At 39.4% G+C, this 27,274-nt stretch overlaps 1 protein-coding gene across 1 annotated transcript in view; it reads left to right on the top strand.

Annotated features, from left to right (window-relative positions):
- The window catches only part of SORCS1 (sortilin related VPS10 domain containing receptor 1), a 211,034-nt gene that overhangs the window by 86,226 nt on the left and 97,534 nt on the right, over positions 1–27,274 (top strand). The window contains exons 5-6 of the mRNA XM_035898973.1: positions 8,199–8,357; positions 22,935–23,008. Of these exons, the coding sequence (XP_035754866.1) occupies positions 8,199–8,357; positions 22,935–23,008 (233 nt within the window). The remainder of the gene's footprint in view (positions 1–8,198; positions 8,358–22,934; positions 23,009–27,274) is intronic.

Genomic DNA, 27,274 nt, shown 5'->3' on the forward strand with positions numbered 1-27,274 from the left:
AAATTACCGCACTTTCTGAGTTAACAAGAACTTCTGGCAATAAAACACTTCACAGTGCCTTTATTGAATTATTGGTGTATTATTTTAATGGTGTCTTAATGAAATTGCTCAGCAACTAACCTTGTCTTTTAGTTGGCATTAGAGACAGCTTCCAAACTGTCAGCTCTAGCTCATTTTGTGTTTTCATTTAGGTGCTAATACTGTTAGCCAATTTATCTAAAGCAGAGACTCGGGCCAAATTTTGGTGACATTACTCGTGAGCACAGTTCTACAGAAGTTGATGTTAGGCCATGATTAAAACTTGCTAAACTTCTCAAAGGCTTCAGTCTCCTCCTTGCCTGTTAATATCCAAATAAATGCTTCAGTTACTTCTTTTCGGTAATTTTGTCCCAAATTTATTTGCTCTTGCTACCACTTACTGCTTCCAGCAACTCAGTCCTGTGAAAGGAGTTGGTCTAACTTGCTTTACAGTAGCACTGCATTTATTTCAGAATGTCATGGCCAAAGTAGTTCCTTTCCTTGGCTTGTTTCATTTTATTTCTTATTCTAGGTCTTGAAAAAGCTTAAACAATGAGCTAGTTTGATTCGTTAAAAGCAGGGCACATTGCTTTGAAATGCATGTGTGAATCGCTGAATCCGGAGAATCAGGTTCTCTCTTTACACAATCCTCATGCCTTGTAAATGACAATCCCAATTCAGAAGTGGTAGGTAAAGTGGCAGAAATTACATTTCATTATGCTGGGACTCCATTGCACTGATGCTCTTGCAATCAGTTGCTGTGTAAAAAAATCAAACCTCGCAACCCTCTAAAATTATGTAACTGACAGGCAGAGAAGCTAGGAAAAAATGCAAACGTTTATGGAGTTTAGGGATTGCGCTGTTTATGTTAAGAGTAGGAAATTTCTGTTCTTCCTTGCCTGTTTCCTCTTTTGCTGTACTTCACTCTTACATTTTCCTGTGAGATGTTACTTGTTCCACGTGGGCCACCAGTGTTGGGTCTATGCATGAAGCATGTAATAGGTGAAGGCTCTTTCAGGAGATTTGACCCAATTTGCATTTCATCTGTATTTCTGGTCAAGTGGTACAACTCAGATCTGTTGATACATCAGAAGTGAATGAAAGAACGTGTGAATCTATAAAATATATTTGCAGGTTTTTTATACTGTTCTATTTCACTGATACTATGCTGTTTCCTACAAAATGTTAGAGAAAAGTTGGTCCAAGTGGAGATATCAGCGGCTAAAAAAAAAAAAAGGTTGAGAGCAGTTCTGGACTGGTTTTGTCTAAGCTACTGAATCTTGTATTCAGGGCAGTTGTATAAGGATCACAATTCCATCTGTAGAAGCAAAATCAGAATAATCTTGCAAGGCATTCTGGGTTTCTTTGTGAGGACAGCAAAAATCCACATAATTGTCAAGGGCAATCTGCCATCAGCAGTTAGCACCAAAAAAGGGGTGAAAAAAGCATGGACTGCTTCAGAACTGTAAGTTATGTTTTGTGCTCATTTGTCACTTCTAGGAAAAGCAAATCAAGTTTCTCTCTTTTCAGGGGGTGGATGATTAATGGATGCCTTGCATTTGGTTGCAAAAGCCTGTGTTGACTTTATTGACTTTTTTTACAGAGGGAAAAAAACCCAATCTGTCTGAAGCATCAGGAAGTGCAGCGTGTGCTTGCTGTGCCTGGTGTGAGTAAGCAGATTCTGATCATTACTGAGCACTGATCTGAACAGAGAGCAATTAATTTTGCTGGGGAGAAGGAGAGTCTTGGCTTATCCTCACTTTTCATTTTTGTTTAGCATGAGACAACAATAAACCAGGCCAGAGGCACTCTAAGGTTGGTCTACTTCTACTAAGGGCTTTTGCTGGAAGTGAGAGGCAGATACGTATGCCTCTCTTTATTCCTGTGTTAATAGCTTTATTTTGTATTTGTGGAGTAAGAGGTAGTTTAAAAACTGTCAAGTTAAAAATTATGGGCCCAATTCTTCACATAAGAAGTTGCTAGGTCAGCCCACCCTAGCTGATAATGTTCTTATCGTTTATCATTTTCCTTTACTCTCCAGCGACATATGTAAGAACAGTCATGCTAAATCAGACTGAATCTTAACCAATCCCGCTCTCTATTGAGAGGAAAGTGTCAGACCAGGGCAAGTATATAATGATATTTTCCTATACATTTTCCCCAGAATTCAGCAGTCTGTGGTTCAGATACTGTGATGGATTTCCCCCCACCCCGGGAACATTATCTGTTCATTTTTCCTATTCATATAAACTTTTGACATCTACAACAAACTATAGCAAGGAGTTTCATGGTTTAACCAGGAAAAAAAAAATCACAGAATCCTAGAATGTTTTGGGTTGGAAGGGGCCTTTAAAGGTCATCTAGTCCAGACCCCCTGCAGTGAGCAGGGACATCTTCAACTTGATCAGGCTGCTCAGAGCCCTGTCCAAACTGACCTTGAATGTTCCCAGGGATGGGGCATCTACCACCTCTCTGGGCAACCCATTCCAGTGTTTCACCACCCTCATTGTAAAGAATTTCTTCCTTATATCCAGTCTAAGCCTACCCTGTTTTAGTTTAAAACCATTACTCCTTGCTCTGTCACAGCTGGCCCTACTAAAAATGTCGTCCCCATCTTTCTTATAAGGTCCCTTTAAGTATTGAAAGGCTGCAATAAGGTCACCCTGGAGCCTTCTCTTTTCCAGGCTGAGCAACTCCAACTCTTTCAGCCTGTCTTCATAGGAGAGGTGTTCCATCCATCTGATCATTTTTATGGCCCTCCTCTGGACCTGCTCCAACAGGTCCATGCCTTTTCTGTACTGAGGACTCCAGAGCTGGATGCAGTAATCCAGGGTGGGATCTCACCGGAGTGGAGCAGAGGGGCAGAATCACGTTCCTCGACCTGCTGGCCACACTTATTTTGATGCAGCCCAGGATACGGTTGGCCTTCTGGGCTGCAAGTGCACATTGTTGGCTCACACTCAGCTTTTCATCCACCAGTACCCCCAAGTCCTTCTTGGCAGGGCTGCTCTCAATCCCATCATCCCCCAGCCTGTATTGATACCAGGGGTTGCCGTGACCCAGGTGCAAGACCTTGCACTTGACGTTGTTGAACCTCATGAGGGGCCCTTATAGGCCCACATCTTGAGCTTGTCCAGGTCCCTCTGATTGCCATCCCATCCCTCAGGCATGTCAACCAGACCTTTCAGCTTGGTGTCATCTGCAGACTTGTTGAGGGTTCACTTGATCCCACTGTCTACTTCACTGATGAAGATATTAAACAGTACTGGTCCCCATATGGACCCCTGGGGGACACCACTCGTCACTGATCTCCATCTGGAAGTTGAGATATTGGTCGTTACCCTCTGGATGTGACCATCCAACCTATTCCTCATCCACCAAACAGTCCATCCATCAAACCCATCTCTCGACAATTTAGGGAGAAGGATGTTGTGAGGGACCATATCAAAGGCCTTACAGAAGTCCAGATAGATGACATCCATAGCTCTTTCCTTGTCATGGCCTTACCTGTGTTTTATATCTCACTCTTGATAAATTCATTTGATACTCATTAGTTTTTGTATTATGACAGAGTGAATAATTGTTCTCTAAGCGTTTCCAGGCTATTCATAGTTTTGTAGACTTTGGTCAAATTGCCTCCCATTTATCTCTTTTGGAAGTTGAATAGTTCATTTATTTGGTGCTTGTATGAAAAATGTTTCATAGTTTTCTTTGATCACCATTATAGCTATTCTGAGAATAGCACCCAGTGTTAAAGTTGCGGAGACAATTTATAGTGGCCTAATAGCATTATTTGTTATGCTGTTTAATTCTTTCCTAATAATTTCTACTGCTGTAATTGAGGGTTTTGATAGAATGTGAAGACTGAGCTTCTGTTCTCACAGACCTCTTCACTGATACCCCCAGACTCCTTTCCTGAAAGGGATTATCTACTCAGAGTGGATTGTTCTGCCTGTTACACTGGAATTGCTTTTCTCCATCTGTATTTTTTTTTCATACATCGCCACTGATTTTCACCCATTATTTTACTGCTCAGGTAGTCAGCATTACAAAATCCTTTTACAGATCTTCATAGCTGGCTTTTGGTTTCATCATTCTGAATACCTTACTGCCACCAGCAAACTTTGTCACCTATCTTTCCTTCCTTATTTCCAAATCATTAATGAATAAATTGAACAGCACAAAGCATCAGGGAAATTCCAGATTAACACTTCTTTCCATTGAGGAAATTGAAAGATTTTTCCCTAACCTTTGATGCTGCTGATGATTTAACCATAAATTAGTCTATGGAAAGGCCTTTTATCCCTTGGCAATTTCAGATCCTTTGGCAAGGGAACCCCTCAAGAATCCCATTAATCTTGATAGATTTAAGGTGTGATTTTCATGTGCAAAAGGCATGTTGATTCCTCAGTGATGTCCAGAATATACTTGTCCAGAAACAAGTGTTAGCTAGGAAAGCAGTAATATGTTGTATGAGGCACTGTAGAAACAGAGCAAGATGGCTCCTTTGAGGAGCTCACATTTAAGGAAATCCAGCATACTTTCTACAGTGAAATCAGAAATTATAAAGTAGTTTCTTTCCAATCTGTTATCTTAGATATTCTTAGATATTAAAGTTTATGACTACTGAACTTAGATTCCCTTTGTTATTGTCGTGGGTTTTATTTTCCATGCTTTTCCTGTGTCCACTTTTATTTTCTGTCTAAGCAACTGTATCAAGTCAATGGGTAATAGACTACTTCAAAGCAGAAATTGGCTTCATTTATTTCAAAGGAAATTATAAAATTTATTTACTCTGTATTTCATATGCTACAACAAGAAAAACATTAAAATTAATTGTACTTGCCCACCTTTCTCATTTATGCTCCAGGCAACTTAGGCAATAAAACTAAGCTAATGTGGCTGCAACTACCTTAGCATGTAGCACAGCTCAGTGGAAGTGGGTTTGTAGAATGAAATGGTTGGTGTTGAGATGATATCCATCTGCAATATGGGCATTTTGGAGGAAGAGAGTCTGACTTTAGAGTCGTGCTAACCTGATACACTGAGCTAAATGTCCAGTAGTGGTTGGAGCACATTAGATGCGCTCCTGAAATGCATATTCTAGTTTAGTTTCCTTGAAAGGGAATTCAGTTCCTGTGCTCCGAGATCACCGTGGTACGAGCCAGAACATAGTATGTAAGGATTTGCTGTAGAGATTTCCTCCCAAAATTTGGGAGATTCATTTCAGAAGCACACTCCTGGTCTGATCTGAAAGGCTCATGTAGATACACACAACATTTCCCTCTCATTTTGATAGATTTTTCATGCAGGTATCAATTTCTGCTTCTTATCCATTAAATGCTATCGTTTGGGCTTGTAACTCTGATTATTTACATGCAGATATGTTGTAATTAAATTTGCTTTTCTTATCTTGTAGGAAGCACTGTGCTCTGACTGTGATGCGAGTAGTGACTCCTCAGTCAACTCTAGCTTGTTTTGGTTTATGGCATCTGTGCAAAGTGATTGGCAATGCAGGGCACAACAGTGGGAGCAGACGGTGCTCTCTCCCAGCTCTGAAAGTTCGTTTTATAGTTAACAATCTGACTGGTGGCTAGAGAGTCATCCGTCAACTCCCTCCCCTGTCTCTGACTGTCTGTATGGCCTTGCATAAATCTGCAGCAGTTCTGCACAGCTCCGCCGCATCTACAACACGATTGCTATTGGCATATGGAGCAAAACTGATGTGTCCTGAAACGCTTCATATGTGCAGAATGGCTGGTTTTCACAATGCAACAGCTAAAGCTTCTGGAGACAGTAGATACCTGAGAACACACTGGTAATAACCCAGGGTGGTAGTTAGCAGATTAAAGCCCAAGTCAGCAGTGCTGGCAAGTCTGTTTAGGCTCTTAACTTTTATTGATTGAATGAGGAATTAGGTGCTTCAGTGCCTCAACAGTATGTCCCTCAATTCCCTTTCTTAGAAATGGGGATAAGAGCACTTTCACACTTCAGAGGAGTGGCCTGACAGAAAATTTGTTAAGGCAGTGATGTGCTTGGATGTGACAGTGATGAGGTCAGATGAGTTCCCTGTGCAGGTAGAAGGAAATATGTGAGACTAGAGTGGATCATGATTAACAACTTGCCTTAGAGGCGCAACCCAAAGTCAGTGACAAGACTCTTATTAACTTCAGGGAGCTTGGATCAAGCCCATTGATTTGTGCTTATTTCTGCTCTAGTTGCTGTAGTCCAAATTAATGCTGTGCTGTGATATTTTCAAATACCAACATAAACAAAATCCACTCAAGAAGGAAGTAATAAAAATAGGAAAATCATAATGCTTGAATCATAGTACTGAATTGATGAATGTTAACCATAGGAACATTGTCCCAGAAATTAGTCTGGTAAAAAGGAACCGACTGATAAGCATCACAATTAATTTTTGGCTTCAGAAGCTGGATAGGCTACTTAGTGACAGTAGATGCTCTATGTATTGACGTTTTGATTATAAATGATTTCTGTGTAGCTTCTATCATGCAATCTTCAGTTTAGAGGTCGCATCAATGATATGCTTGATGTATTTGAGCAAGCTAAATGAAAATAGGAATGTTTAATTCTAATAATGCATGTTTTCATCACAAGATTTCAAAAGTGAATCAGGGATACAAAAGGAGACTGTACCTTTATTCTACGATGGAAACATTGCCCTATTCTACGATAGACATACAGTGTGGTAACATAACTGGTCTATGATCACTCAGGATATTGAAGTTCAGGGATTTTGAAGAACCCCAAACTTCCAAGTCACAGGTCAAATTGTTATGTTACCACGGGGTTTTCTAGAGATAATTAAAACTGCTGGCAGTTCCCCAATAATGAAGGACATTTCCTGTGTAGATTATATGTGTATTTACACCTTCACACACAAAGTTCTTTAGCATCTTCTGTCTATCAAGACTTACAGCAGCCTATAATTCACAGGTAGTGAGTTAAGTTATATCTAGGTCTGCCCGCCTAAATGAAAGAAAGAGAAGGAAATGGAGTGTGTGATTTTTGCAGTGCCCAAGCCCAAATAGGAATTTGCTCTGAGAAATGCCAGGTGTGGATCCTTTCATTTCAGGCTTGTCTAAGAACAGAAATCAGAGTTTGCCATTTGCTAAGCAATAGCACTACTAGTACTAAAAATAATAATTAAAAAAAAAAATAAAAAAAAGGGCTAATGATTCAAGGCTTTAATACCTCCCTAGGCAAATATTCTTCAGAACTTTTCATTTTTGTCATTCATTGTGCCTCATTCCCATTCCTTAGGGGTATCACTTTGTTGCTTGCTGAAATACTGGAATGATCTCTTTCTGCTGCTCAAATCTATATATTCTTTCATGCAGAGACACATGAGAGGAGTATCTCATTATTCTCTCTGATTCATCAGCAGTGCAGACCAATTAATACCACAGTTAATGGGGAGAAGTAGCTACTACAACTGCAAGCCGTATATCTTCTGTCACTCCTGAACTAACACTCTTGGACAAAGCTAGGAAGTAACTTTACTATGCGGAGATTATTTTTGATACACTACCAAATCTGTAATTCACAGCACCATAGAAACTGGAGATGGAAAGAACCTAGCATGTTATCAGATGTGTTCTCCTGCCAAAGCAAGATTGCTTGTTGCAGACAGCCAGGTTATAACATTTCAGGCAATGAAACTGTCATATTCTCTGAAAATTCTGCCAGAGTCTAACAGACCTCACCATTAGAGATTATTCTCTGTGTGTGTGTCTCTCCTCTCTTTCTGTCTCTCTTTTTTTCTTAGCACCTAACTTTTTGTCTGCCACTCCAGCAGATCATTCATGAAAACCCTAGCAGTCCACTGTGGCTGTCTGGTAACTTAGTAAGTTTGCACTCTGCTCTTACAAAGTTCAGGTTTGATTTTTCAGATAACCTAAGCATAGCTTCTTCTAGGTCTGTTTTAACTAGTGGTAAAGTCATTCTGCTTATTTGATCACAGATTATGTGTTTATATACATAGCTGAAACATACTGTTTTTCTTACTGAAAGATTGGTATGCTTAGTTTTGACATTACATTGAAACATTTTGAAAGACATTTAATAAGCTTATGTGAAGTTTCTAGCTGTTTACTTTTTTTTTTTCCATCTGACTCCTCTTCACCACTGTATTTTCATCTTTCCCTTCCGTATAGATTATGCTGTTGACTGATCCAGAAGTTGAGAGCAGCTTATTAATCAGTTCTGATGAAGGGGCCACCTATCAAAAATACCGTCTGAACTTCTATATCCACAGTCTGCTCTTCCACCCCAAGCAGGAAGATTGGATCTTAGCATACAGCCAAGATCAGAAGGTAAGAAACATTGGCAGCATTTTGCTTTCTTGGCTTAGGAAGAACCTAGGGTTTCCCCATCCCTCTGTGTAACTGCTGCAGAGCATTCAGGACAGTCTTCGGGGTGATACCAGGACAGTCTTTGGAAATACCAAACTGGTATTTCCAAGCAAGAAACACTGAGTAAGCCTCAATGTAAAGGGCAAAGCAAAGGACATGGGAACGTACCATGTTCTTGGGGCCTAGCTCTCTATCACTGACCTGGCAGTCTGCACTTATTCATCAGTCCTTTTGGCAATATCATGGGACAGACAATGGATGGAGAAGACAGCTAGAATCCTTCATGATAGGAATAACAGCCTCTAATGAGACTTTTTGTCCTGTTATTTAACAATTCTCTTGCTCCAGCCTAGCACCAGCTCCAAGAACAGTATAAGACACTCCTTGTTCCTATCTGGTTGGCATATTTTCAAGTAGCCTTTGATTTTCTAAGAGAAAAGTAGCAGTGAATCACTTTCCTTTGAAGTCCAGTTCCTTCAGTATGGGTAATGCATCAGCCGAATAAATATGCTGTGAGATTTGCCTTGATGTTTTGCTGCCCAACTTGAGACAACAGAACAGGACTTTGACTATAAGAGACCTCATTGTTAGAACTTTTTGAAAATCAGGCACATCAATACTCACAAGTCAGTTGTCTTCCAGTGAAGGGCTTTATAGAACTCAATCTGTTTAGTTTATCAAAAGCAGATTGAAGGGGAACTATACTGTTGTGCATAAATATCTCCATGCGGGAAGACAAAACATATGAGTAAGCATTTTGATCTAGCAAAAAAACTTCTAACAAGAATTGATGGCTAGGAATCAATAGCAGATAAACATGACTGTGAAGTAACTAGCCACTGGAGCAAACTGCTCTGAGAAATGGCGGATTTCATATCCTGATGTTTTTTAATAAAACTGTAAAAAGACCAAAATAATTTGCTGATCACCCAACAGCAGTAAAAGAGTGAAATATCTTCGCGTCTAGTCTATAAGCCTTTATACAAAGTATTATAGTAGTCTCTCTTTGTTTTACATATGATGAATCTATGAGAATCTGAATCTAATCAATAATCAAAGTACTGGCTGAATTGTTCAGGTTATACATTAATGTAAATATTAACATAAAAGTTTGAATTCTATGATATTTTCCATCTGTGTATTTGAATTCATTTTGCAAACATCAAACAATTAATTTTCCTTTAGCCTAAATTATGCTTGTTGTTACTACTACTATAAGCTGGAGAAAATAAAGGCATAAGGAAGCTAAATAAGTAGGTAAGATCACAAAATGACTGTATGAAATTTTTTCAAATAGAAGTTCAGTTCTGTGCTTTAAAGTCAAACCCAGTATCCTTCCAGGACTGTACCTTGATATCCTTCCCAACTATGAGAAATGCATCTTGCCTGCCTAATTCTTCCTGTCGAGTCAATTGCATGCTATGTTTTTCACTCACCCCTCTCACAGCATTTTGTGGTGTGTACTGTGGTTATAATCTGTTCAGGGGAAGGTGCAGATTACATTGTTTCTGGCTGTTCAGTATGTAATTACACAAGGTCAAAATGTTTCCTTTCCCTTGTGGCTGTTGAATTCTCTGGACTGATATGAAACTGGACAGAATCCAGTCTCTGCTGTCTTTTAGGACCCATTGGAATGAAAGTTTGTGTGTGTTAGTAACAAGAAATTTATTACATGAGGATCAATAAAACTTTCAGTGGTAAATTTGTCAAATAAAAGTAGGATATAGTAGAAAATGAATTTCAGCTGTTGTGGTATTCAGCCTGCTCAGGAAATAATTCTGAATTAGAGCCCATACAGTTAATGCTCATCTAATTTATGGTAGATGGCTACCAGCAAGTATATTGTCACTATTCCATAGGAAACTCCCACTCTTCTATGGTATCCTAAAAACAAATCTGGATATGAGAACAAAGAGCCCTTTTGTGCGCTAACCTGAATTTATGGGCCTGGTGTTGGAGTTGTGTGTATGGGGTGTTTTTTCTGAGGCTGCAGGAGGTACGGTAAAATTTCTTTGTGTATGGCATTGATTAGCAAATTGGACAACGGTTGGTAATTAAATACTGTAGTTGCAAGAGAAAAATAATGTAGCACAAGGTCTGTAAATCTGTACCAATTAACTCTAAAATAGAATTTTAAAAGTACTCTGTATGGGTATGAGTCACAGGCGTGGTTTCTACTTAAAAGCCTAATGGACACATTTTCTGACTTCAGCAAGCTTTCGCCAAGAACTGTAGAGGGTAACCAACAGGCAAAGAGTATTAATCAGCTTGGACAAAATTAAATGTAACTCAAACATAAGGGTCAAGTTCAGCCTATGGCTAAGTGTAAATGACTCCCATTGGTTTCATGCTTGTATAGCCAAAGGCAGAATTTTCTCAGCGTAATTAAGAGGTCCTGCAGGTATTTAGATAATTGCAATGGGAGCTGTTGGGGTAATTTGGAACAGATGACAGTGTCATTTTCTATTTCACAATCTTGTGCTAAGGCTGTATTTAAGGAAAGAGAACCCATTACTCCTTGGCTTTCAGGCACTGGGTGCACACTCACTAAGAGTCACCTGAGGAAGCAAGGGAAACATATCTGGGGAGTAAGGAATTCACATTTTGATATCACTGACTTTGATGACACTGACTGTGGTCTTCTCAGTGGTGCCCAGTGACAGGACAAGGGCAATGGTCACAAACTGAAGCATGAGAGGTTTTAGTTGAGTATGAGGAAGAACTTCTTTACTTTGAGGGTGACAGCACTGGAACAGGCTGCTCAGGGGGGGTTGTGGAGTCTCCTTCTCTGGAGATATTCAAAACTCACCTGGACGATGTCCTGTGCAACCTGCTCTAGGTGAACCTGCTTTAGCAGAGGGGTTGGACTAGATGAACTCCAGAGGTCCCTTCCAACCCCTGCCATTCTGTGATTCTGTATGACTGAAGAGGCTGCGAAGGTTTTATTGATAGGGGCTGTTAAGGAGTAAGTTGGATTTTGACCAATTAGGGTTGTCTCAGCCATGTAATTTTGCTGCTGACAGCTGGGAGGGCAGTGAGAATCAACTAGAAAACGTATTCATGTCCTTCTAGCAAGTCACGTCATTGTTGCCATTCGTTTACATCTTGTCATTGAAGCAGGTGGGACCCAGAGAATCAGGTGGTGAATAGAGCAAGAGCTGGAGACACAAGAATTACTTTGGGTCTGGACTATTTTGTTTCTCAGAAGTTGTCCATCCCATTCAGGACTGATGAGGGCAAAGCCAACAGTTAGTGCATGCCTCTTGTTGCTCAGTTGTAATGAACAAGAAATGGGTCACATAGCATCATCCCACAGTCTCTTCACAGCCCACTGAATCTATCGCTATGATAAGTACTACAGATCTTTTTTTATTTGGCTGAATAGGGAGTTACTCAGTGGTAGGGAAATCTGTGTTAACTGAAGTCATTTTATGTCCTAGTTTCTTGGGTGTTGTGTTTGGGTGAATGTGGTTAATTACTGGGGTTCAGCTGATGAGCAATAACTCATTAAGCTTCAATGACTTGGTTGCTTTTGTTCATGTATTTCTCCCGTGTGTTTCTGCCTTGGGCAGCAGACTTGAATTACCACTGCTGACAGACCCGTCCCTTATTCAGTCCTGACTTTTTCCTGCCAGTCTTGAGAAAAAAAAGAGCAGCAAACCATCTGCCGCCTGCACTAATTGCTTCATGATTGCATTCATTGTTCTGGCTGAAAGTACAGTTGTTACATGGCTGATTCTCACCACGTAATTGCAGAACTACTGCATGCTTCTCCATTTTCCGTGTAAGAGGAGTTACAAATCAGGAGAAAACTTCAGATACAGTAAAGCATTGCTTGTGTGGCAAAAGCTTGTTGGAGGTCTTGTACGTGTGAGCTCTTGTGGGTTTAATCAGCTTGCCTGTGGGCTGAGGGGCTGTATTTTATGGGAGTATTGCTTATGTATTACTATGTAATCTTCAAAAGTGGTTTGCTGTGTAATCAGGTGGGATGTAAGAGCCTCTGCTTCATGTGGAGACATCTTCTGCTATTCAGATGGGTCAGACACACAGAGGAATGGTTAGTAATCAGCCATGAATAACAGAGCTATTTAGAGAGATGAAATACAGGTGAAATTGGGAAACACAAGTCAGACGGGCAAAATGCAGGGTTGTAATTGCCCAGCTCAGGAATAAATGCACAAAAGCACTCAAGCACTGGAAGACAGCAACAGAGGCTGAAAAAGCAGATTTAAAATGGAGTTGTTGTTGTTGCTTCTCCTCTCTAATTTTAGATGAACTCTTCAAAAGCAAGGCATCCCAGACTAAAGGAGCTCTGTCAACACAGCACTAGTAAATGAAGAGGTTTATATTTCCTTTTTTTTTTTTATTTTTTTTTCATTTTGGCCTTTCCCAAATATCTGATTCCATATGTCTGTCTATATTTACCATGTGTGTCACAATGGAGATCAATGAGTTAGGGACTGGTACTTGGCTGTATAGTATAGCTAAAGTGCCGAAGTTTAGCAAATCAGGATTCTGTTTCTTGTGGGACAACATATCTTCTGTCATCAAACCATGTTGTCATCTTCAGATTCCTGCAGTAAAAGAGGTCCACTCCTCATGCATTCAGGTGGAAGAGAAAGATGTTCATATATCAGGGATGACAGAGGAACCACTTAGAATAGAGTTAAGGATGCATGTGGCCACAGAAAGTCCATGTGAGAGAACAGGCCAGCTCTTAAAAGTAACTTCAAGCCTCATCTATCTGTGTGTTTGGTCTAATGCTTGTGTCTGACAGTTCAGTATCTGCCATAGATGTAGCAAGTATTCACTCTTCAAGATTTGATGGACTGTTTTGGATGCACTTCATAATTCTAAACCCCTTAATTTCACTGCATTAGGATCTAATTTTGAGGATGACCCTGCTTGGAAAAGGGTCAGACCAGGGACCCCCACAGGTTCCTTTCAACCTAAATTATTCTGTTTCTGTTTACACCCTCTCAATGTCAGTGGTAACAGTCACTGCCTATACAGACCAGAGAAGGGGCAATAGAATCCAGATTTATTTTATAAGAAATTGCATCATAATTGAAAAAAAAAAAAACTGCCGTTAACATCAAGCGACATCATTTTGGGGTGGTTTTTTTACACTCTGCTGACAACATTTAGAGGACTATTCACTTGGGCTAATGTTAGCTGAGGGAGGCTAATCCCATCTAAAATTAATGGAGAGGAAAAAAGCTTCTCTAGAGTGGTAAGCATTAGCCACTTTGCATCATCCTCTGGAAAAACCTCTCTCTTCTGTCAGACTACAGGCAAAACCAGGGAGCTAGTTTGCATAAAGCTAACATTACCCTATGTGACTAACTCCCCCTTTCCCTATGGCATTACTCCTGCAGCAATCTACACTATTTGTGTTAATATTTAGGGTACCGCTAATCAACCAAGCCAGTTTTCCAGCAGACTTGATTTTCTTCACATATTGTTGAAGATGAAAAGTAGTAAGGAATTTGCATGTTAAAAGGTGCTTGTCCCAGGCTTTGCAACATCTTGCTTTCTGCACAACCTCAGATATCCTTTCTGGGTTACCAGCACCTGCACCAGGGATGTGAAGGGGCCTTCCACACAAAGGCCTTCTGAATGCTAACCCTTATTTTTAAGACTTCCCATGTGGTTATGTTTCTAAGCAAGAAATCAGTCACGCACAGAAATATCCATGTTTGTAGCTATGGCTGTGCATGTGTGAAGACCTTAAGCACAGACACCTCTTGGGCATCCTGATAACACATCTTTGCAAACACGCCTTGTTATCTCCGGACAAACTGATTAGCATTTGGCGGCAACCAGCACACTGAAAATGAACAAGGAAGGGACATCGAAAGTATTCATCTGGCTGTTATTTTATTAGGAGTTTTCCTCCTTTCTTCTCATACAGTCAATTCCTCAATGTTGTCTCAGCAAGAAGAATAATGGTGTCAGATTGTATCTTTTTTTTTTTTTTTTTTAATTGGTCATAAGCCAGCGTACAGAGCCCAGTGGCAGCCTGGCAGTTCAGAGAAGAAGATACGTTTCTGGGCCAGGAGTGTGATCAGTGAAACAGAAGGAAGGATTCTCGAGCAGTAATCACTGTGCTCTTTATCACTGACTTGCTCATCTTTAGGCAAGTCAATGTGTCCTTGCTTATCCATCTGTATAAATATCCTCTATACCCCTGGAGAACTTGTTCTTTTGCTGCTTTGGGATCCTTGGATGCATACTTAAAGCTATGGGTAGATCCGTTGTTTCTCTGCAAGATTTTCTGTGCTCTACATAATTCCAATTTTCCTACTTCCATGAGAAAATTACTTTTTTCCTTTCTGTCAGAGTTGGACACTTCACTGGATTAGGAATAAAGAGATGTACTCCAGATCAGTAGGTCTGCCATCGATCTCTGTGGTGGTGAGCAACTCCCTTCACTTTTCTGAAGGTGACTCACCTCTCCCTTCTCTGTCTTTTGTTTCGACTGTACTCTCCAACATGTCTCCAGTTTATTATACAAAGTGCCTGTCAACACTAAATTCACTTGGAGCTATAGGTTTTAATATAATGCAAATGATAAACAAAAATAATTTATTTTTAAATATAAAGCTATGCATGTGTGCCTGAAAATTCTGACACTTTTGCCCTAAATTCTGCTGTAATAAGCCTTTTCTATTCAGTCCTCATTCTTAATACAATACACTTCTTAAACAAAAATGCATTTATTTAATGCAGTTATCTAAACTGTTATGAACCTACCTAGTAAATTTACAACACAACAGAAAGCAAGTGCAGGATACCCTGTTACCTGTTACAGAGATAGTATTTTTAACAGAGAAGGGAATTAACCTTGAGGACAAGATACTAAGTGGAGTGGTAAATTCATCATCCCTTGGAATTGAGATTGGATGTCTTTCCAAACGATACAATCAGTTCAGCCATCAGTAGTTGGCCCGAATAATTCTCTCTGCTGTTTGAGTTAGCAGTAAAGATCCTGCAGCATCTGTTAGGAGGAGAACAGACTGATGATACTAGTGGTTCCTTCTGGCTTTAAAATATATATGCCAGGCAGAATTCTTTAAATATCTGCTGGTAAAAATGTGTTTCCTGCACTTTTTTAGCATGTGAGTTGAATGCACTGGAGACATCATGCTGATACAGTTGCTTGCAAACTGACACAAAGCTGAACTGTGCTTTTGGAATGTTGTATTCTTTGGTGAAATTGAGATAAACTAAAAAAAAAAAATAATAGTGAAAAAGAGGAAAAATCTTTATATGGTTTATCAGTACAAAATCTGTGGTTTAAGTGCACTGGTATATTGGGGGGTTTTGTGTGTGAATAAATTCTGTTTGAAGCAGTGAGGGCGAAACACCGCCAACAGGGTCAGTTTTAATCATCTCATAGAAACACCAGGACATGTAAGAGGCAAGAAGTCAGCATAAGTGAAGAAACAGTTTCAAGGATTGACCAGGAGGAACCTTCTCAGGGAATTAGAGGTCAATTTGAATTGAACACAGTGCTTCTGAAGACGTTCTGAGGTAGTTTTCCAGTTGCATATGGTTTTTTAGGTCAATACTGTAGTGTGTGTTGAATTGCTTTGGTCAGATCTGTGTCCAGGAAGAATGAGTGGAGCTTTCATGGAAACTAGAGGTGAGAGAAAGCTTTTTCTCTGGTGAATATGAGAATACCAAAGTTGGTAAATCCAGTCAACAAATAAACTCGGACTCCATGCCGTACTCTGTTATATCTCATTTAGGGGAAATTTCTTAAGTAAAAGAAAAATAATGGGTACTACTAGCTTGCTCAAAGCATTTCCCTCATGTCACTTCCAGCATGCAAGTTAAATCACCTTTTCTTCAGCCACATTCTGAATTTCCATTTGCATAATGTTTTTTGCATGTGATGAAATTAGTGCATAAAATTGAATATCCTCATCAGCATAGGAAGCACATGGAACTACCACATGATTCAAGATCAGTATGTGAAGAAGCTTCAGAGCCAAATATTTAATCAGAATATCCAATTAGTTTAAACGCTGAGTGATAGAACATCATGGGCACTCTGGGTCAGTCGTATCTACAGAAATCTGTATAAGTGTTAAAATGAAGCTGAAGCTATAAGGGATTCCACATGTGACACAAAGCTTTGGCTGGGAAAATTAATCTCTTGGGAACGGAAAGGGTGATGGTAGTAGGTCCTGACTAGCATAATGACCCTTCAAATGGCATCATATCAGAATTGGTGGGTCATTCAGCTTCTTGGTAGTTGGTGTGTGTAACTTTGCTTTCAGAGTCAGATGTTAAATGAGGAAATGCTTGTCTGTCTTCTTGAATCATATATACTGTGAGTGTAAGTTTTTGGTATGGTGAGTTTGATGAGTATGCAGGTGGCGGAGTTACCCACTGGCTCTGGGGCACAGAGCTTGTTGGAACTGGGGAGGAACGGGGACTGCTCTCTTTAAGACAAGTTTGCATTTACTAGCAACATCTGGTTGATGCCGTTCTTTCTTAGCCATTGGGTTCAACAGCCGAATAAACAATTCAACCGCTTCATAAGAGCCAGATTTTTGGCTGGGAAAATCTCAGGGAAAATCCAGTGTTTGTAAGAGAAACAAGTGGAGCACAGTACAATTTTATTAAAGTGCATGTCCAGGTGCAATACTTTATGAGACTGTTAACAGCTCATTTTGTTTGTCCTAAAGACGCGAGTTTATGTCGGAAGATGTCAGCTTCATAATTCAGTCAAACCCAGATGACAAGCAGTGTCCTGTAGGTCATAATCTCATACCATCAGTGATTACATCAGAATCAATCAAATTTGTCTGATGTCTTTTGAGAACAGTATGGTCTTAAAGCTCATATTTTAGCTACTTGTTTTGGAGTTTTTAAAATGCATATAGACTACAAAAAAAAATACAAAGCCAAATAAGACTGCTGGTAAATTAAAGAGAGAGATGAATCCTCAGTTAGTGTAATTTGGTTTAGCTCCACAGAAGTGATTGAAGGTCTGATGTTTTATAGCACTTGTGACTCCCACACAATCCCTTTAGGAGAGGTTTTAAGGATGAGTCTCTGTATTATACATTAAAGTTCCTCTGTAGTTTTTCAGTGGATATATGCAACCTTATCTGTAAAATGGTGCAAAGATTGTGTTCTTTACAATAACTCTTTGTTTATTAGTGATATTGCTCACTAAGATGTGTCCATTGGAAGAACTATTGAAGGAGTTGATTGCCATCTGCCGCCTTTTTTGATAGTCCTGTTATATAATTTATGTATAAGACATTTATATATGTTTTATATATATATATAAAACATACAAGTTAATATCAATTTTGTTGATATTAGTGCTGGTGCTCAAATGTGATAGTATTTCAGTTCAAAGACTTATAAAACATAAGACATTGATGAATAACAAAAATAATGGCATCAATAGTACCTGAATATTTTCTGAGTCTTGTGAATTATTGAAAGCTGGTTTTGAAGCCAGTGGAATATGGAAATTTTATGGCAGAACTGTTGTTTTGTCTTAACCAATGTTTCTAACAGTAGATACTTTGTTCCAGAGGAAATTACCAAACTCCTGGATTGCTGTGCTGCTTTGTGTATGAAAACTAGAAGTATTAGAAATAGTATGGGAAAATCATGTGATTTCCACCAGTATGAATAGTGGAACCTTTTACTGAAGTATCTGTTGTAGGGAAAAAACCTGGCCTTACACTTACCTGCACTTATAATTTCCTTGTATTTATAATAGCTACTGAGAGCCCCAGCAGGCTTTATGTTGTGTAAACACATGATACAACGGATGACTTCTACTTTAAAGAGCTTAGAAATCTGCTTGAAGGGAAGATGTGTAGGAGGTACAGTACACGGGCGAACCAGGGAAGAATCAAGCAGATCTAGGCAAACGATGGAAGGGGTCAGAGCTCTTTTACAGCTGTGAACTAGCACAGGGGTAGATTATGAAACAACATAAGTGTTCACTCTGTGCAGTACAGGGCAGAAGGCAAAGAAAGATGTGTGACATCCCAAAAAATAGAGGGCTTTATGAAGCTAAGATCTTGAGAGCTTTCTGCTTTGGAGAAATTTTCCAGAGCTGAAGTAAAGAAAAATGTAAAGTTATTTTTCTTCTTCCCTAGTACACACTTTCCCTTCTAGAAATGACATTAGAATCTAGACCAGTTGAATCAAATAAAATTCCACTTATTCTTCTTAGAACATTTTGGAAAAAACATCTTTTTTTTCTCCCTACGTTTTCTGGAATGTAGTGATTTATTTTTTTTTTTATAATGTAAAGTGTCAAACTAAAGTAAACAAACCAACCAGGTTTGACTAATTTCTGTTAAATATTTTACTTTCACTATACATACAGCTTCTTCCTCTTCATCAAATGTTTTTTTGGGTTTTTTTTAACTACAAACATTTCTAAAATATTTTACTTTTCTTCTGCATTTTCATTGGATTATAGGGAAGTCATCGTAGTTTACAAACAATATTTTTTGTTTTTTAAAAAATCTATATTTTAAAGAATGTTTTGACTGTCTCAAATTGAAAATCTTATCAATGAATGTAGCCTAAAATGCAAAAAAAATTACTCAAGTCTAAAATTATTGCTGGGAAGATCAGGAAATTAGAAGGGCAAGAGAAGATTACATGGCAACTCTATCCTGCTGTTACCCAGATATCCCAAAGCATTTTAAGACGAAGCTTACACTATCACTATAAAATACGCAAGCAGCTCTTATTCTCCCACAGGTTGGGAAACAAATAACGGGGAGAGTGAGTAGCTAGCATACAGATAGTGTTTGGTGTAGATAATGAAAGAAGTTCAGATTTCAAATGTCAGCTTAAGAAGGCTCTTTCTATAGCTGGGGGATTGTCTTGCAGTTCAGAGGGTTTATTTGAATCCCTGCTCAGCCTCAGAAGGTATTTGTAACCTTGGGACAGCCTTTTCTTTTCCCTTACATTTCTGTTTTCCCATCAAAAAGAGGCAGGTGGTAGGCTTCTACTTTACAGCATATTAGGATTTTAAAAAGCAAAACAAAGCAAAACCAGACCAATAATGATTGTTAAGTACTCAGGTATTACAGAGAAAAATAAATATACAAGAGAAGAGGAAGCAAGAAGAAAATTATTCCCTGAGGAACCAGGGTCAAATCTGGGATATCAGTACAAGATTTGTACTTCATAACAGTTTTGTCTCGGTGAAAACAGAAATGTCACATCACTACTTGGACTTCAGACAAAAACATACATTAAAATTGTAATAGGTTCATTTTCTGTTTGTGGTTGAAAAAGAAGTGTAGCAAAGAACATTATCTAATTTCAGCCTAATAATGAAAATTGTCATCAGACGGCAGTACTTGCCGAAGAAAATAAAATGTCATCTCTGAAGGGAATGCACGCACGAGTCTGTCACAAGAAGTCCCAGGAGAGAGAGGGCTTTTGTAACAACAATAAAATATGATGCTGGGTTTAAACACTATCCATACAAGCACTATAATTGCTAAATGGGGAAAAATAATCCCAGCTGTATCATAACTGATACTTGACAACAACCTAGCCTCCAAATATTTCTTTTTTTTCTGGTCCAGCTAAATAAACTCAGTCTAAAATGAATGATACTTAGAATAAAATACCTGAAAAAATCCTCACTGCAAAGGATTTTTTTTTTTTCTTTTTGTGGGCGGTGATGCATAAGGTGGGGAATTTCCCCTTTGCTAAAGATACGTTAGTGCTGCTTGTGCTGCTGTGAGTCAGTAAAGGTTGAGATTGGTGCTGAGATAATGGCAAAAGAGGAAAAACCTTCTAAAGCCTGGTTATTAAAGTGCCTCATCAAAGACAGTGAGAGCTTTGGGCATGGGTTCCCAGGGAGCTGATATTTCCCTTTGAGAGCTGTTGCCTTTTCTCACACGCTGTCTCCAGCTCACTGGGCGCTGGCTTCCAATTTGAGAGGCCAGTCCCAACAGTAGAATTGCTATACCCATTTCCTCCCTTTGAAACAAACTTACAAAGTCTTGCATTTCTCCGCTTTTTGCCAGAATCCCATCTCGTTCAGGGCACACACCAAGAGAAAGCAGGGCTCCCTAGGTGCTGTGCAGCATCGCAGGTTCTGTTCTGTGGGGGGAGATGTCGGATGCTCCAGGTGAGCAGCCCCTCTGAAGAGTTGGGCTGAAAGAGCCAGAAGGAAACCATGGCACCCGGCACCACAGCGGGGCTGCGGGCATGGAGGAGGGTGCTACACAAGCACAGAGAATGCTTTCGCAGGCTGTAATTAATTCCTTCTGGGTACTGTTACTATCACCAGCAAATTCCGAGCGGGGATAACCTGCTGAAAGTTGTGCTCAGGGAAACTAGAGAGGAAACAGGGTGAGAGAGACAAAAGGGAGAAACAAGATTTACTGTGATGATTTCAGCCATCTGAACATCAATGTCCCTGGAAAGCTTACATCCTATATATCCCTGGTCTGGAAACACAGATGTGTTTGCCGAGCTGTTTGCATTGCTCCCTGTTCTTAATTAAAGGATGATCTGAACTTTATTAAAACTTAAATTACTGTATGTCAAAGACATATTACCTGGCATGGAAGAAACTACTTTGCCATGAAAGGGAAAACGTTGACATTGGAGAGATAGATTGACATGAGCTTATTTTTATTATGTTTTTATTCTTGCTGCAATTAAAAAAGCAGGTCTAGAAATTGATTTTGTACGTGAAAGGGGAAAAATACCTCCTGTAACGGTAAAGTTCTTGACTAGGTGACCTCAAAGCACTTTACGAAAGTAATTGTTAAATGTTCCAAAATATTTTCTTTAATCTTCAAAAATGAAAGTTTTCCTTAGTTATAGTTAGGTCTCCTAAAGTTTTAAATAAAAATATATCTGGAATCTTCTACTTAAGGAAAAATAACAAGCTTGCCACTGAAGTTTTAAAAGTGGATGCATTTCTCTCCACAAAGCTAAACTGTTTTTCCTTTTCATACCCTCGTTATCTTCTATCCCCTCTGCCTTCTTCCTTCTCTCTTCTTTGGCAGAGGAGAAAAAGAGGTGAATTTTTAGTTTTCATGTTTTAAAATAGTTTTCAAGATATGCCAGTCTACTGTTTACCAAAAAGCTGTTGTAATTAGTTTCCCCATGACCTTCCAAAATTTTACAGTAGGGAAGCTGAGACATATAGGGGTTTGCATTGGGAATGTAATGCAGAATAAGAAGTAGATCTCAAGGTTTCTTGAGATCTCATAATTCTTAAAAAATTCAGTCTCATAATTCTTAAAAAACCATTCAAATCAGCTTTCTGATCAACCCAAAGCCTTAAAATCAGCTTCTTTCCTTCTCAGTTATTCTCGCAGGCATCCATCAATCTCTTCCCTGCCAATCTACTGCCACTACTCATTTTAAAAAAAAATTGTCAAGGTTTTAACATAAAGATGCACATTGCATTTTATGCAAAATCCTTAAAGTGGAGTTATGAAAAGGCAGATCACAGTTCAAAAAAGGGGACCAACATCTTCCTTGCCAGAAAAGGGGACCGACCAAGTCTATCAAGCAAGGGAAGAAGGGGAAAGAGGATGAATCTGCAAGAAAAGTATAGGGCTGATTGCCTCTTGGTGCTTCTATATGAAAAATTTTAAGTTAAATAAAGCAAAAGAAAGAACCCAAGTGATCCTTCCCTCTACTATCCTTCTGAGAATTACCTGATGGCAGCTTTTACGGAGAGCAGCTGTTTGTAAGTGCTCTGTAACAGTAACATTTGTATATCATTCCACAAAGACATGTCGAAGTATTTATAATACCTGTAACATGCCTTTTGCTGACCTTTCTCAATCCAATTTGGTATTTATCATGGAAAGATTTTTTGAAATGATTGATGTGTTTGGATATTGTTTGTGTAACCAGGCTAGGAGAAGGTGTCACGTTGTTTGCAGGAGAAGGACAGGAGCAAAGGGAGAATCACGGTTTTCCATGGTACAAGTAACTTGCGTTATTTAAACTCATTCAGCCCTGCAAGAGAAATCTGGACATGTTAGAACACTTTTTTTGATGCCAAATTGATCAAGGTCTCTAGGGATGGCTACTGGTAACTGGAAAGAGAATGACCTTCTAACATAATATCAAGGAAGGCAACCGTATACCTGTTGTCAGACTAAGCTAGGATATTGGACTGCCGTGCTACGCTGTACATTTGGTGTCCACCACAAGTTTAAAAAAGCGAAAGGCAGCCATCCCACGCTGCATGATTTTATTACCTGGGAGTGCCACGATGAGCTAGGTGATGAGCTTTCCGTCATGGCAGGTTGTTGGGTGTACCCATACACAGATCCCTCTGGTAATACCAGTTGTGTCCCATGTCACACAGCTCAGCATTGCCTCTGCCAATAAGAGGCACCTTTCAGCTGCCCTCAAAGGTATGTCCCTTTGAGACTGGAGGAGGTAAAAGCCCAAGTCACTACCTCAGCACTGATACAGACTTCTTCAGATTAATTGCTCTATTATTTCAGTGTTTTACTGTGATTCATGACTGTTTGTTTTTGTCCCCAGTTATTCAGTTCAGTGGAGTTTGGCAGAAGATGGCTGCTTCTTCATGAAGGAGTTGCACCAAACAGGTTCTACTGGTAAGAGTGATAACCTCTTCCTCATTTCATAGGCACAGCTTCCCCATATGTACAGAGATGTTGAAATGGGGGCTTGAAGGCGACACGGCTGAATGCAATCTGCACTGCTGATTCGTTGAGATTAATTTAGAACTGGTATGAAAGGAGCATTATTCCTCCTGTTATGTGTTTATACAGCACTTGAAAATGGGGTCTTTGATCTAAGATGATGCACAACTAAAATATACTGAATAATAGTCTGAAGAAAGCGTTGATTTGGAAGGGGAGAGTTCTGTGATTTCCTGTGAATACTTTGAGTTTGAACACAGCTCTGTTCAGCATAAACTTGTTTGCTTTTGCACCAAATACAAAGAAGAGATCAATCTGGTGCTGTTACCTGTGAAGGCCAAAGACTGAAGTCTTGGAGTCTTTGAGGACAGTCTTTTGATTTCTGCTGTGGGTAACATTGGACATCCTCCAGTGATTGGCGTTATGCTTTTAACTGCTGTTAGACCTACTTCAGTCCTTGAAAGTGAGCAAGTTAATGACCATTGAACCAGGCACACACAGTTCTTCATTATGAGCTTAAATCACTTTGCAATTTTGCTTCTAAGCAGCCGTTTAAGATTTCCAGTCAGATTTCAAGCTGTATGAATCAGCCATGCGTAAGTTCCTCTTGCTGAATCTTTGAATGTCAGTCGGTTACAGCAATGGCAAAATTTTTTTAAGTTTGATGCAGAAGTTACCTTAAAGAAGTATCCTGGCTCTTTGTCACTCATGCAAGCTTAACTCTTTGCTGCATTAACTTATGCTATACAATTTGTATCTAAATTCACTTAGGGCCGTAGCCTACGTGGTTATGATAGAATCTGAGCAGCTCACAATTTTTAATATATGGGGTGTCTGTAATGGATGATTTTACTTCAGATCCAAACACTTGTAGTGGCCGCAACCACTGAAGAATAACCCCTGGATGTAGTTCCAAACTTAATTCTGCAGTTCTTCACTACTAGCAAATTTCTTTATATTTTGAGTCTTTCTCCTTCAGTTTTAGTCATCACAGAATTATCCAGTGATCGTGGTGTACTGATTCTCTTCTCATGATTCTGATTGCAGGCAGATCTCTTTGCATTTGCTTTCCATAGCAATGATTTGCATACCCAGTGTAAAGCTCTGTAACCACGCTTGCAGTAGAATGCTTATCTGAAACACCTCCATGCTGTCACGCAATAGCAATTAGCGTAACTTCAACTTTGACTTATGTGGAAAAGAAAGCTGAGGAATGAAGGAGATGCTGAACTGTTTTCCTGCAAATATGGTTGTCATAGTCTGAATCAAAGATAAGTTTAATTTTTTTGTATTTCGGCTTACTCTTTCTGCTTACACTGATATAAATCTGTGAGACTTCTCATCAGCTCTTTATGGAGGCAGTAGTCCACCTATGAGCAGAAGTTGGCTCGTGTCCTGTGAATCTGGTCTTTAAAAATGAAGCTTTTGATAAAATAGTCATCTTGAAATCAGGAGGACCTGAACCAGATGATTAAAATGAGACCCCCGTGGTAGCTTCTAAACTGTAAGTTTGTGCCAAAACCATAGGTTTTGAACATATCAAGATTCAGGAGTGGTTCAGTCAAATATTTTCTTTTAATTTATGAAAGAAATAAGAGCTCTAGGTCAAATTTACTTCAAAAGTTAAATTTATATTTGGTTTGCAAAGGATATACCAAAGATTTTGTTTGCTGCTCCAGCTTTTTAAACCTTCTCAGAACCTGTGTTAGCTGAAGCTTTTGCAAACTAAATTCCATTTTTAACTTATTTTTATGTGAGTGTTGTCTGTGTAGACAGGCACATATATATTTATATCACTCCTATTTCTTTCCTAGAGGACTCAGCATGTCAGATGTAAATACACAGCCCCACACATATCTCATTTTTTCTGGGCTAATAAAAGCAGAAAGTCCTAGAAATCTGGGGACCCAGTCTTTGAGACATCCAACAAAACTGTACTCACTGAAGAGGGTCAGACAGCTGGAAAGAATGTTCCTGGATCCCTGTGTCCTGTACTGCACTCCAAACCTTTTGAAGTTTCCCATCATTACTTACAGTAGTGGTTTTTATGGTGAATTGAGCTGATGGATACCTGCAATAAGAATAATGATGAAAATGGTAATTTTCCCTTTCCATGGAGCTCAAACTTTGAAGGCCTCTTAAAACCTTACGAATAAGAGAACTCAGGCTTGGAGCTTCAAAGACAAAGAGTAAGTTGAAAAGATTAAAAGATGTTCCAACCAGCCATCTAATTCCCTACAGCCATAAACAAAACATGAAACTGCAAGCCCGTATTTTCACCTTGAACAAAATGTCCCTTGCGTAACACACTTTGGTGTAAGCCAGACTGTACTTCTGCTATCAAAAGTAAAAATAATACAACTTGTGGAGGCAGTGTTGCATCTCATTCTGACTTATTTATTATGATCATCATCATCTTGGGGGAAAAAAAAATACTGTTAGCTGCAGTTATATGGATGTTATCTGTCCTCAGAACCATCCACAGTAGAAAACAGAGCCGTGCATGTTTAATTGAGAACATGAGCACCAGAGAGAGCAACACGGGGCTTTTCTATGTGTTTCCATTTCTGTGCAGCCAAGTACCTGAGGACAAAATAGGCACTGAAGTGCTGAATCAGAAGGGCAGCCCTTTGCACTCAGAGCATGGCCACCACTGACTCCCCATGCAAGAAAAGCAAAAGGGAATTGGGATGTAAGAGGGTACAGAGATGAACAGTGAAGGAAAATGTCCTCAGGTCACAACATTTCAAGGAAAGCGTGCTGTGGTCATGCTCTCTCCTGTTCCTGGTGCTTTCTCTAAATCAAATGGTTTTGAAGGGATCAACTGGGACACAGCTGTGTTGTGCAGAGAATTAGGGCTAGATCTGTGGAGAATGAGGGCTATATTCTGATACCTAAGGAAGGCTGAGGAGTTGCTTTAATACAGACTGCTTCCAGACTATCTAAGCTGGGACTTTTCTAAGATCAGGAAGACACAAAGCAAAGCCTTTGGCATCAGGCCTTTGTGAGGCTGCATTTACTTAACGCTCCTTCTTTTGACAGGGAAGGAACATCTGAAAGACTTCAAAGACTTTTAAATGGATTGGAACGGTTGATGAAAGCAAAGATGCATTTTCCTGATTGCCCACTGATATTTTAATGGCCATGTTACTTTGTCATGTGGTCATGTAAATATTTTGTGGGTCACTCTGAGTCCTGTGAATAAACACCACTGAGCTCGCTCGTTTTAGTCTTAGGCTCTGTCTGCAAATACTGTCAGAGAAACCGTAATGTCTTTTACAGCTGCATTTCTTGTATTTGCTTCCAAGAGAATTTGTTTTTTATTCGCTTATTTTTGGCTGCTCTGTGAAACACCCCCTCCTACTACCACCCCAGAGAAATTTAAACCCCTGAAGAACAACATTAAAGCGATCTGGTGATGCCTACTGCATAACTCTGAGAAAACACTCTGTGTAGAGACAACTCATCTCCTTGTAGCTCATATGTATTTTGTATTCTTGTATCCTCTGTTTCATTAAGAGGAGTCATTAACATGAAAATAGAATCTTTGTTTATTCAGAGCTCCTCTGTTGCCCCTTTTCATTCTTCCACCTGCAGCTCTAAGTGATGCCCTGACATCCCCACTTGCTATGAAAGAGACTGTAATGTCACACTGTGGAGGAAGTTATCAGATGGGGGATGAGCAGATAAACTCAAACCTTTAAAATGAGAGGTGACTGGAGTGATCTTAAAAAAAAACCACACCACAAAACAACAACCAACTAAACCCCAAACAAAACAAAAGAAGGAAAAGGAGATATATAATTCTCTACCTCATTAAAAGGTTTTAAGGACACTTTTGTGCTGAGCAGGCTTTAGTGATGGGCTACTGTAAAACTGACACCTCTAATAATTGCTATAATGGGGGGGTATCTTACCGCGTATCTGTTTGCGTAATCTAGGTCTATGAAAGTGGTATACTGAGGAAAGCATAATTGACTCGGATAGTCAACCGTGTGTTATGTGTCTGATGGCAACATAAAAGATTCCACAATGCATACAACCCCACGGCATTGCAGTTCTGCATTGTATCAACAATTTTCATGTTTTTTTATTATTCCTCTGGCAGGTTCTTGAGATTTGCTGTTAAATGGACTGTGACAGAAAAATGCATGAAAATTATCAAGGTGCTTAGTAATTCTGGAACTGTGTGCTATGAAAATACCCTAATTACTAGGA

This window comes from Egretta garzetta, unplaced genomic scaffold (genome assembly GCF_000687185.1).
Source record: "Egretta garzetta isolate BGI_Z169 unplaced genomic scaffold, ASM68718v1 scaffold8, whole genome shotgun sequence".
Lineage (NCBI taxonomy): Eukaryota > Metazoa > Chordata > Aves > Pelecaniformes > Ardeidae > Egretta > Egretta garzetta.